At 41.2% G+C, this 12,601-nt stretch overlaps 1 protein-coding gene across 1 annotated transcript; it reads left to right on the forward strand.

Moving 5' to 3' along the window:
- The first annotated feature begins 1,369 nt into the window (after positions 1-1,369).
- Positions 1,370-11,257, forward strand: ccnd1 (cyclin D1). Its single transcript, XM_012840092.3, has 5 exons — positions 1,370-1,856; positions 3,057-3,272; positions 3,742-3,901; positions 6,103-6,251; positions 7,739-11,257. The coding sequence occupies exons 1-5, from the start codon at positions 1,659-1,661 to the stop codon at positions 7,892-7,894; spliced, it is 879 nt and encodes a 292-aa protein (XP_012695546.1). The 5' UTR covers positions 1,370-1,658; the 3' UTR covers positions 7,895-11,257.
- The last annotated feature ends 1,344 nt before the right edge of the window (positions 11,258-12,601 follow it).

Below are 12,601 nucleotides of genomic sequence, written 5' to 3' on the forward strand. Positions count from 1 at the left end.
CCACCCTGCCTCTAAAAGAATTTGACATGCACTCACACATGGGTTGGGCAAACTTTGGCACACGGATGCATACCTCTGCTGTTGTTCATTTAATGGCAGTGAACCAGGAAGTTTCTCTACTCAGGAGGTCAAAAGCAGTGATCTCCATGCAAAGCAAGGTATAGACGATCACTTTCTATTATTAGTCAAAAGGGTAGGTTTGAACCTTTTAGAGCAATGCAAAGCCTCCTTATTGTGCATAAATTAGAGACTATACTCTACCTTAGGAAATAGCTCCTCCCAGCTGGGTATATGTGGCCATACATCCCTTGCTCATTGTACTGTCTATGTCACTAAAGGACAGTCAAGGAAGTGCACCTTTATTGGTATACATTCTGAAGTTCCTTGGTCTGTGTCTGCTTTAAGCTTGAACAAGTTTGTAAAGATACTTTTAGTGGGGATGACTCCATGGTTTCTATTGAGTAAGATGATCATCCTTATTTCACTAAATAGTGCAAGAAATAAATAATGATGAATGTTTCTATCTATCTATTTATTTATTTATGTATTTATCTTCTTACTTATTTACATTGACGTCTATGGCTCAAGACACTATTAGGGAACAATTGTACACACGAACATTGTGCAAAATAGCAAAAAGGAAATGACAATGTCCATGTTCTAATCATGAGCAGAAACAAAACATTTCTCTACAATTTCATTTCCATTGGCTGTTGCACAGCGAGACTAGCTTTATTTACATGATTATGAAGGTAAGCAACCTACATGATAATTTCATGACGTGGAGCTAATGCTCATACTTGCATTACAGTTCTAAATGTATACTTACACAGGATTTAACACCAACAGCAAGGGGTTCATGAGTAAAATAATAAATGAAATATTGCAACTTCTGATCATCATCTGATTGGTGTGAGAAGGTCCATGTAGACTATGATGCCTAGCAATTGCTGCACACTCTGAAATGGTTAAAGAAGTGTATTTTTGTTATAATTGTTATTACACAGGTGAATTGTAGTTTTGTGGCAGGGAAGTGGGACTCCTCTTTAAAACTATCATCTGACATGCAGATTAAGCTTTTTAAATTGATCATTTGAAACAGTCCCAAATATTCCATGTCAACATCAGAGACAAATATCTCGGTTTAATATTGTAAATGTTACCCATTTTCATTTGTATTTACATTCGGACTAACATATAACAACATGTTTTACTTATGCATCTATATGTGGGGTAAAACAGTTCAGCAGCTAGTTAATGCTACCCCCAACTGGAGCATCCTTGCCCTCTTCAACTTGACGCCCCCGTCCTGGCACCATCAAGACCAGCCGCCTTCTTAGGAAAGACCTCCCACTTCCAAATACGCAATGGCTTGTCCTAGATGGGAAGGACTATGTGCTATGTAGAATGCCTAGCTCTTTAAAATTGCGCTCCTCACTGTGGCCACTCTTTCCCTCATGCTCGCTGCGGCTTTGATCTCTTAACAACAGTAACGTCATTGCTCAAGCACTGAAGGGGAGTTTTTATCGGGAAGGGCAGAGTCTGGTTACCTCTAGAGGGCTTCGACGGCAGTAGCTGCAGGCAGCATCCACGGAACTTCTACGAGGAGCGCACAGTCGGTCTCTATCAGCCCCCAAACTTCAGCGATTGTCTTAGGAATGGAACACCAGCTTCTTTGCTGCGAAGTGGAGACTATTAGGAGAGCATACCAAGATTCGAATTTGCTCAATGACAGAGTTCTGCAAGCAATGCTCAAAGCTGAAGACAATTACCTTCCTGCCACGAACTACTTAAAATGTGTTCAAAAAGAAATTGTGCCTTACATGAGGAGAATTGTTGCCACATGGATGCTTGAGGTTCGTTCATTGTTGTAGAATATTTTCCGTGGCAGATGTCTTCCATGTTCCTCGACACTCAGTAACCTTATGTAAACTTATCGCTATGCCCTTTGGACTTAAATGTATCATATTATTTGCATGCTACAATGCGTTATTTACCAAGTTGCAACGCTTTTATTGTGTACTGGTGCGTGTGTGTTACCATTTGGCCTAATAGAACTAAATCGACCTTTTAGTTGTGTTCGATATCTCTCCTAGGCTTGTGTATCAATGTATTTCCTTGAAGATTTAAGTCTTGCTATTTCGTTTAAAGATAACAGATGAAGGATATGGTTTCAACGTATATAATGGGATGGGAGACAGAAACAAAATTTGCTAAATAATATTATAAATAAACAGCAATGTACACGTATGCAGTGAAACTAGTGCCAGTATGCGCCATCTTTGTTTCCCAGTAGCAAAGTATTCGGCGTTTAAAAAACTGAAATAGCTCTGTTACTGATAACATTTCTATTACTTATACCATTAAAACCATCTTGTCTGGGTGTTGTTTTAGTATGGATTGCTATTTAATACAACCTGTAGGCTAGGTTACGATACTCCATAGCTTGAAAAAGAAAGTCTCGTGAGCTCGAGAGTTTGAGACACTGTGAGATTAAGCTGTTATTAAAACAAAATCACTCGTTTATTAAGTAATATCTCACTGATAACATGAAATTGTACGTTTTACCGCTCATTTACATGTCGGTTATGTTGTAATCGTGCAATGGAATATAAATTAAATTATTTTTCGAAGTTGGGTGCCACTAAGAGGTCCATGTCACATGCTTCTTTTTGAGGAGCACTCTGACATAATTTTAATTCTTTTTTATCCGTTACAATGCAAATAACTTGGTCTTATTGAGCGGGTCTGATAGAGTATAGGCTGAACAACATTTTCATGTAAACATTATGGTATAAAACAATTTTAAAATATTTTAAAATATTTTTTGAAAATATGACGAACTACAAATTTCTGTCCAAGCCATGCGGTTGACGCCACCTTTGTGTGTCTGAAAGAGACGCCTGCAATTACTTTTGACATTTCCGCAAAATATTCTGCACCGATATATAGATTAAATCCTTTATGTTTTTCACAATAACATTTTCTTTACAGAGAGTTTATGAAAATTGCATTGCTTTGCGATCGTCTTATTTTTGTCTTTCCGGTTTTCACAGGTCTGTGAAGAGCAGAAATGCGAAGAGGAGGTTTTTCCCTTGGCTATGAATTACTTGGACAGATTTTTGTCTGTTGAGCCGACAAAGAAAACAAGATTACAGTTATTGGGAGCCACTTGCATGTTTTTGGCATCAAAAATGAAGGAAACCATTCCTTTAACAGCTGAGAAGTTGTGTATATACACCGACAATTCAATCCGACCTGGGGAGTTACTGGTATGATTACTTAACTTTTCATTTCACATTTACAATGCATGAGATAGTAGAAGTAGACTACTAATATTTGCTGAGCATATTTTGAGTTTTCAACCTAATTATTTGTTTGCTTAGCATGCAACTTCTTTATGGATATATTGTAGATTTACTGTTTCAAATCTACATGTCAAATCATCTTGTGTAACACCGTGAGTGTAAATACATGCAGAAAAGAAGAAACGGCCTAAAAACAGATTGGACCTGATCTAAACTCTATATAATTTGTGGATTATTTTCGTAATACTAGTGGCAACGCTAGAACGCTAGAGGCACTCGATTTAGGATTACTTTTGCGCTGTAGTGCTCCATCACCCTCTAGTGGTTGCTATACTTTACTGAGCTTTTGTCATAGCTTGTCAAGGCTAGTCTCTCACACTCTCTCTCTCTCTTTCTCTCTCTCTCTCTTTCTCTCACCCTCTCCCTCTCTCAGCAAATGGAGCTACTTGTGCTGAACAAGCTGAAATGGGATCTAGCATCAGTCACTCCACACGATTTCATTGAACATTTCCTCTCCAAACTTCCCATTCATCAGGACACCAAGAAAATCCTTCGCAAACATGCTCAGACCTTTGTGGCCCTCTGTGCTACAGGTACGCATGAGTGATGCAGGGTTCAGTGTCTTACTGCTGTGCTGTGTACTTGTACATTGAGGGTAAATAGTTGATATCCTCAGGATGCTGTGTGTATGGATTACATTAGAGAGTATTTGAGGCAAACAGTTGGATTCATATTTCACCTCATCTGTGACTTTTCCCCCCCTTTGTCTCTACAGTATTCCCTCTTTTTCAAAATGTGTTATGTGTAGTTACTCCTTAATATTCTGTTTGCACAGGACGCCATTGTGCCTTCATCTCACACTGTTAAGATTTTTAGAGTCTTGGGAAATTGAGATCATTGACAGTATGGATTTTATGAGACCCCTGGTGTAGTCAGTCGCTCCAGTGATCGGGGGATCAGATTCCCTCCCCCCTCTATTGTTTGTTGACTCACAGTGAGGACCTCAGGATGATACTTAGCCTTGCTGTGTGCCAGGGCACCATCCAATCTCCATCCACTGGAAATCTCTTTATACCTCAGCTAAGGCTTGGACAATAGGGGAGGCCCAGACTCCTGTGGCCAGTGGAGAGGGGCCGGAGACTGGAGGGGCGGGGGTAGGGGGTTTGCATAAGGTGATATTAAAAAGAATTCCTCGGACATAGGCATCCAGTCTGCCTCCTTCCCCCAGACAAAAGTGGATTTGTGTTGGACGAATCCCCCTTTGTGCTGTGGTAGGTCAGGGGGAAAACCTAACTTGTGGTTTGCTGTTTGAAGTTACTGCTTAATTGAGGAGATTGAATGGGCTCAGTCTTGGGCTGCCTCTGCTCCCTTGGTGGCTGTGTGTGTGTGAGGGGAGAGCGTCCTGCCTGTAAAGGTTCTTTGAGGTGGCTTAGGGGGATGCGGATGGGTGTAGGAAGGAACCCACATTTTGAGAAACTCAACAAGTGCTCAAGGCAAATGGAGGTGAGGACTTCCTACGCTGTGGCCGATTGTGGCGAGCATTTCCATGTAGCAGAATTTAAATGAGTTAATTAGAGAGAGGAAAAACAGCAAAGTTCAGGAACATCTCATGGTCATTCCTCTTTTGTATGTGTTATTGTGTGCATTTGCATATGGCCAGACCCAGCGCTTGGTCTCACCAGCTCTTTTATTTGGAGTCAGGGACAATTTCTACTCCCCAAATTTGATTGGCCCTGGCAAAATACTTTCAAGCTCCCTCACTCAACAAGGAGTGCAGGAGATGACCCCTTTACTCCCCCTCCCCTTTCCCTTGAGAGGAGGCTCAGTTTTGTCTCTCCTTCAGGGTGGTTGGCATTCCTACAGCCCTCAAAAGAGCTACAGCCACCCCCCCAACCCCACCCTCCCCCTTTCTTGATGCAAATCTAGGACTGGGTAGCCAGAATATGAGCCCAAAAATAATAGGGCTACCCTCCTGCTTTTATGCCAGTGTCAAGTTGGATTCATCTTGCTGTGTAGTCTTAGTTCTAAGCCTTTCAGAGTGGTGCAGCAAGATGAAGAAGAGGAAGCTGACAACAAAACATTCACTCTGCTATGTTGCGGGCGTGCCACTTGAAGGCTTTAAGACTAGTAGTTAATATGCTACAAAGACTGGACAGTCCTTGTAATGGTGTGTGGCGCTACGTCAGATAAATAGCCTAGCTTAGACGCAACTCTGGTTAGTTGCTAGACCCTACCCCCCCAATTCTGTTGTTTGTGTGTGGGGGAAGGCATAGGAGAAGTTTAATAATCTACTGAACCATTTGAAAAGCGGATGTTAGACACAATCTTTCCAGAGAGGGCTCCAACTGGAGGGATTTAAATGGTGATTTATGACAGGATGAGCAGGCACGAGGGGGAGCTTGCACTCTCTTTCTCTCCTTGGATTGGAAGAAGCTGTGCATATTTCATTGGGTTTTGCTTACCTAAGCAACAGATATGAATCTATTCAGATGAATATGAAAAGAGTTTAGGTGTCGTTCTTTCCAAGCCCCCACCACATGTGGTACTCACTTCTGGCCTTGCTAATGCGGAGGATGGGGTGCTAAACACATTAGTCGTGCCCAGTGTTGTTATTTGTCTAGGCCTTGTGCATGTTGCTTGCCCTCCCTTGGTAGTCAGTGGCCCAGTGAATATTCAGAGTGACAATACTGCTGACCTATTAACCAGACTGCTGTTTGAGGATTCTTCATCTCAGGAATGTAAATTGGGTCTTTTGTCTCGCCATTTCTCACCTTTTTCTCTCTTTTCTTTGCAGACGTTAAGTTCATCGCTAACCCGCCCTCCATGATTGCTGCTGGGAGTGTGGCGGCGGCCGTACAGGGTCTCCATCTGAAGAGCCTGGATGCTTCTCTCTCCTCCCAGAACCTCACAGAGCTGCTGTCACAGGTCATCAAGAGTGATCCGGTAAGTTCCTGCTACTACGCTTGCCCTCTCTTTTTAATGGAAAGGAAATATTAATGGGAAATGGTGCTGTAAAATGTGTAGGTATAGGAACAAGTCACACTAAAGAATGGCTGGGGTGTAGATGGTCCATCCTAGCAGCAGCATTACATCAATGTGCCAAAAATCCCTCGCTCCATTGTCCCTATTGTTATTGATAAGGGGGTGGGAGGTAAGCTCTCATGGTGGCAGAGGCATGGGAAAGGGTTTGCAGAGGGGAGGAGAGAGGAAGCAATGTGAATACCTGTATTTAACAGAAGACCTCCTGTTCATCAAAGCCCTTGCAGGGGGGTGGTGAGAGCCCATGCTCTGACTTAGCAGACCCACACAGCAGTCTCACTTTGAGGAAGCCTGTAAAACCACAAAACTATAAACATTTACAACTTCAGAGAAATACATCTCTGGGATTGCCCACTCTTCGACAATATGGTGATGCTTGTAAGGTAGGTAAGGCAGTAGTGTGGCAAAATGGCAGTGAAATCTAGAGGCATTTGGCAGCAAACCGACTCCGTGGCAAACACACATGTCCAGGTTTCATCACCAGTTCCACTCGGAGTTAGCTGTTAGACGTGCATAACTTCTCAAGCCTCATTCTCACACCCAGGCGGTTCCAATTTCCCCTGGCCTCTTTGATCCGAGTAATTAGAGACCAAATCATTAGAGTGAGTTCCCCTGTAGGGCGCTCCCTCCCCTGCACAGTGGCTCAGGCCCCTCTTAGGCCTTGGCCAAGTGAATGGCTTTACCTTCCATTGTCTTGGGAGGCCAGGACCTGGTGGCCACAGATTGGGTTTCTGCTGTTCCTTTCTTGTGTCAGTCCCAAATCCAGCTGCTCCTTCCCCTGTGCCCACAAAGCTCTCTGCTGGGGTTGAAGGGCAGGATTTGAGGTACATCAGTGGTAGTCTGTGGAATTATAAGGCAGAAACTAACTATTTGAGTTTCAAGATGGGTTGTACAAGGTGTGAGTGCACCTTAATTATTTGAGCTGTAAACTAAATTAAATGACTGAACTGTGATGAAACGCATTAATGATTGTGCTAATATTGACAGAATTATCATTTTTATAAAAATTGGCATTTTATGGTTTGAAAATGGCTCTACACGCCATCTACTGTTTAAAACCACCCTGAACCGAAGCTGCCGTATCTATGGCCATTTGATATATACGTCATGAAATTGGCAGCCCACTCCGAGCTGGGTGTGAACTTCCCCTTTAGGAGTATGTTGGAGGAAAAGAAACACCACAGTGAAAACTTAATTTGTTCATCATGGCGCTGAATGAACATGGAAGTGCAAACAACAACAAGTTGGTTTGGTTTTGGCAGGTGACTAAACCAGCCTTTAGATATGCAGATGCACCAGATTTCCCTTCCTGAGGTGGATCATCAGGTGGTGTATGCGGCAGTATTTCCTTCAGTGCTGATGTTCCCTCTCTCTCTTGTCTCCCTCCACAGGACTGCCTACGGGCCTGTCAGGAGCAGATTGAGTCCCTACTAGAGACCAGCCTTCGCCAGGCCCAGCAGCACGCCGTGTCCCCAGAGACCAAGACCATGGAGGAGGAGGTGGACCTCTCCTGCACCCCGACGGACGTGCGGGACGTGAACATATGAGCGAAGGGCCGAGCGAAGTTTCGGCGAGAGGCTTTTCAGGATGTGAGGGAGAGACGGAGGAGGATGATGCTTTTGCGATCACTCGGCACCCCTGTACTCCCACGGACACTCTAGTGCTCGCAGCATAGTGCTTGACCCCCCCACCCCCACCCCTCCCCACACACACACACACACACACACACCCAAGCCCCCCATTGAGAAAACGCCTGGGGGCCAAGAGAAGGGATCAATGCTTTGCTTACATGCGGTCACTTTGACTCTTTTCCCCTCAATACAGTTTATGGAAACATGAATTGGGCAAATTCCATTGACTATTATTGTGAAAAAAAAAAAAACAATCTTGAGAGAACTACCGAGATAGAATGTCTGCCAAACAAATTTGCGTCATGAAATCATATGTGTGGTGTAGACCTTTTGTTTAGAATCGGGATGCACAGAAATGATTTTCCAAATTCAAAAAGATAACATAACTTAAAGTTTACTGAGGACGTTGGTCCAATGATAAGATATTTTTTGAAGAGTCAGAGGCCTTATAGTTTTGGCATTTGTTCCATTCAGGCCAAGGCAAAGGTCTCCATCTGCATTAAACCAAACAGAAGGGTGTCAACTGGACAGATATCCAATGTAGTGAGAATGTTACCTATGCGTTGACATCCTGATTGTCATCACTACATTACATTTTCAAATTTGAAGGCTGTAAATTGGTGTAGTGATCCAAACAGCTAAAACCTTTTGTATGATGATGACAATAGGCACACTATTGGGGTTCAGTTGATCAGAAATGGACGAATTAGTGCAGGTGTATTGTGCACAGTATGCAGAGTACCTTTTAAAGACCATTTAAAATATGCTCATGATTGCAAACCTCCTCTCAAAGGGTAACCCAGTCGTCCATGTACTATGCTGTCTTATTGTTTTCTAAAACCATTCCACCTAAAAGCACTTTCAGTCAATAATGCATTACTGACTATTTTGAATACAGCATAGGAAACCAGTACATGGAATGGTGGAAAATAATGGCAATTTGCAATGCAGAGCGAATCTAACCCCCTGTGGTTTCAGGAAAGGCATGATGATGATGATGATGTTTTTGAAAACTGCCTGTCCAGCTCTAGGGAGTGCGACTCAGCATCTATATCCGCATATTCAAAAACAAACAAAAAAAAAGCTATCTGGGTCATGATCAGACATGATGATGACCTCACAGTGTACATTGTTTCGCGTTTCATGACACATGTTCATGACCGTTGCATTCTCTGTTGCTTGAATTGCATCTGAAGCATATTGAAACACTAGAATAATGTAATTTATAGTTATATTAAGCATTAATGACTATTTATTGCAAAACATATTCTCTTTTCAAGGCCAGTGTGGATTATGACAGAATGGTTAGTCTCTATGATTATTTAAACCTGTTCGGTGCACAATTGCTAACAAACTAGTCATAGATAGAGTTGTTGACGTATTGCAATAAGTACTCAGTTGTATGGCCTCAGAAAGAGTCTTTTTTCTCTCACTTTTTTTTTAAAACAGTAAAACCATGATGAATCAGTGTACATCGGAAATTCAAAGAGGAAAAATGACTTGTTGAAGTGTTACCCATTTTTCAACTGTACAATTGATAAGGTTATTAGATGATTTTGCACAAACTCAAAGATGTCTGCTGCCATCCATCGGAGAGCAGTACAAGATACAATTTGTGGGAAATAACTGAAAAATGAGTTGCTGAGGGAGAATCGAACCGATGGCATGAAGTAAGAGAAGAAGTGCCGAATCATTGAGTGATTGTACAGTTAAAAAGCAAGAAAGGTGGAACGAACACTCCTTATACTGAGCTGCTATGGAGGTATTCCCAGCAAATATTGATGACTTTAAAAAAAAAAAATGAAAAAAAAAGAAAAAAGAAAAATGCTTTTTTCTCTTATAAAACTGTTTGCTGCTATTTTGTGAATATGTTTTTATTACAGTGTCAATATACTGCCATGTAATAGGTTTTAATTTTCTCATAGAAAATGATATTATTGACATCGTTGTTTTGTAGTGTATTTTTATGTGATATGCGTTTTTTTCCTAAATGTGATATGCGCGCTATTCCAAAAAAAAAGGAAAAAAGAAAGAAAGAAAAATAGAAAAAGTTCCTGTTTTTTTCCACTATACCTCATGACTATTTACAGGATTTTTGTTCATTTAGTCCAGGTTTTCCTTTCCTCCTGACTTTTTCTTTTGTCAGTTTATTTCCATGTAGATGTTTTAAAAAGGAGCTAAATGAAAACCATGTATCCGAATGGGTCCTGCAGGGAGGTGGTTGAGGCAGAGTGTAATTGGTGCCATTGATTATTGAACTCTTCGAGTTGTTAACTGTTTCATTGAAAGAGACTGTAATGCCCCATTAGGCCAATGATGGCCCCTGTAAATATTTATAAAGTTTTTTTCTGTTTTGTACAAATTGAAAATATATATTATAGATTTTTTTAAATGGCAGGTCTTCTCGTGAAGCCATAGTTTTTGGTTTTCCTGGTAATTCTACAACACCATCCTTATTTGAATGTACTTCGAGTACTCAGTTTGTAATGACAGATATTTGGCAATTTTCAATCAAGTGTATCTACTGCACAATAAACAGAAACACAATATGACCAAGAGTATTGCATTCTCTCTCCCAAACTAAAACCAAACGTTGAGTAGACCGCTAGAATTGGCTTTTATTTTGACATCCAATTGAATGTAATATTCAGGAAGCGAAAGTGATACTGAAGCCTTGAGCACATGATCACTATAGCCCCGCCCCCAACCTCAATTAGCCAAAGTGTCCCTCCCAGATCCCTTAAACAGCGCTGCTATTCAGACCACATGCAGTCAGGTTGGCCCAGAGGTCAGAGTTCAGAATCTTTTTCTTTTGTGCTGCTTGCAAACCCAGGACCCAGGAGGATGAGTCATTTGTGTTCTATCACGACCAGCAATGATTTTCTTTTGTTTTTCTTTGTTTGTTTGTTTGTTTTTTTTGTTTTTTTTGTTTTTTTTTACCTCAGAGACATCTGCATGACTTCACTGATGAAAGAAACCCATTCAGTTTCTCGCTCATGTCTCTGGAGTAGAGGTGATTGGTTGTCAGGCTTTGATTTGCTTGAGTGTCGGGCGTGTCTTACATGGTGATATCATGTTGGATACTGTACAGACTGCTTTTGTCATTGAAGATGGTAGTCATAAGCTAATGGGGATACAGACAGGCCAACTGTAAAGATTGCTTTGTGATTTTCTGACTTTGGTTTGGTCTGAAATGCACATTACTCCAAATTTGTGCGCAATACAGTATGTTTAAAACATCATTTTAAGGTAAAATAAAATGGAAATAATAAAACTTAATGGGCTCATTCATTTGATTGTGTGTGTGAGTATGTGTGCCTGTCTGGCTTTCTGTTTTCTGGGGTGTGTGCGTGTGTGTATGTGTGAAACTGAGACTGTACATGCTATTTTGTTATGTATGGAATGTCTTTGATCTGGGGTTTCTACAGAGGGACAGACAAACCATGAATCACTAATCTGTTCCCACAGTCCACTAAAAATGAGCAGGACAAACAGTGGCCAGGAGCAGTGGTGTAGGGGAGAGGGGGAGGGGGAGGGCAATCATTGTCATATCAGACTGGACTGACTTCTAGCTTTAAACTGGTGTGAAACAATAGTGATTCAAAATGGCAGGCAGTGACTTCAAAATTAATTTCTGCATTCTAAATGGCCATTCAGATTGTCCATCTCTCTCTCTTTCTCTCTCTCTCTCTCTCTCTTTCTCTGTGCTTAACACCCACCCCCTTTTCCCTTAGCCTTAAACAGTAGGCCTAGAAGTCCAGATAGTGAACATTCACCAGGGCGAAATAAGGCTGAAACCAGGGCAATAAATCTGATATGCTCATGATCCAGATGCACTCTGAAAAAGATCTTGATCTCATGTGGATTGCCAAATTTGTCTCAGCAAAGTCAACAAACAACCACGCTTTTGTTAAACATTGTTCTGGGCCGTAAATGTTGGACCAAACAAATTACTCGGGTAACAAATTAATCGTGAACATTTTACAGGGGGCCTACTTGTAAACATTCATAGTTATTTAATGAGGTGGGAGAATTGGGAGAGAGTCCACGCTGACAGTGGAGACCAGAGCATCTGTCCCTTGAACAAAAGTATTTGTTGGAAGTAGGTGTTTTAAAAAAAGGGTAAAACAATAATTTCGGGGCGACACTGTCACACTATAGTAGCCTAATAGCTCATGTTTTGGTTATAGCTTAATAGCTCATGTTTTGGTTTATAGCCTAATAGCTCATGTTTTGGTTATGGCCTAATAGCTCATGTTTTGGTTATGGCCTAATAGCTCATATTTTGGTTATAGCCTAATAGCTCATGTTTTGGTTATAGCCTAATAGATAATGTTTTGGTTATAGCCTAATAGCTAATGTTTTGGTTATAGTCTAATAGATCATGTTTTGGTTATAACCTAATAACTCATGTTTTGGTTATAGCCTAATAACTCATGTTTTGGTTATAGCCTAATAGCTCATAGCCTAATAGCTCATGTTTTGGTTATACCCTAATAGCTCATGTTTTGGTTATAGCCTAATAGCTCATGTTTTGGTTATAGCCTAATAGATAATGTTTTGGTTATAGCCTAATAGCTAATGTTTTGGTTATAGCCTAATAGATCATGTTTTGGTTATAGC

The sequence above is a fragment of the Clupea harengus genome, chromosome 3 (assembly GCF_900700415.2).
Source record: "Clupea harengus chromosome 3, Ch_v2.0.2, whole genome shotgun sequence".
Classification (NCBI taxonomy): domain Eukaryota; kingdom Metazoa; phylum Chordata; class Actinopteri; order Clupeiformes; family Clupeidae; genus Clupea; species Clupea harengus.

Coding starts and splice junctions, on each gene's coding strand:
- ccnd1 (XM_012840092.3), top strand. CDS start 1,659: ATGGAACACCAGCTTCTTTGCTGCGAAGTGGAGACTATTAGGAGAGCA. Junction 3,273..3,741: donor TCCGACCTGGGGAGTTACTG/GTATGATTACTT, acceptor TCCCTCTCTCAG/CAAATGGAGCTACTTGTGCT. Junction 3,902..6,102: donor TGTGGCCCTCTGTGCTACAG/GTACGCATGAGT, acceptor TTTTCTTTGCAG/ACGTTAAGTTCATCGCTAAC.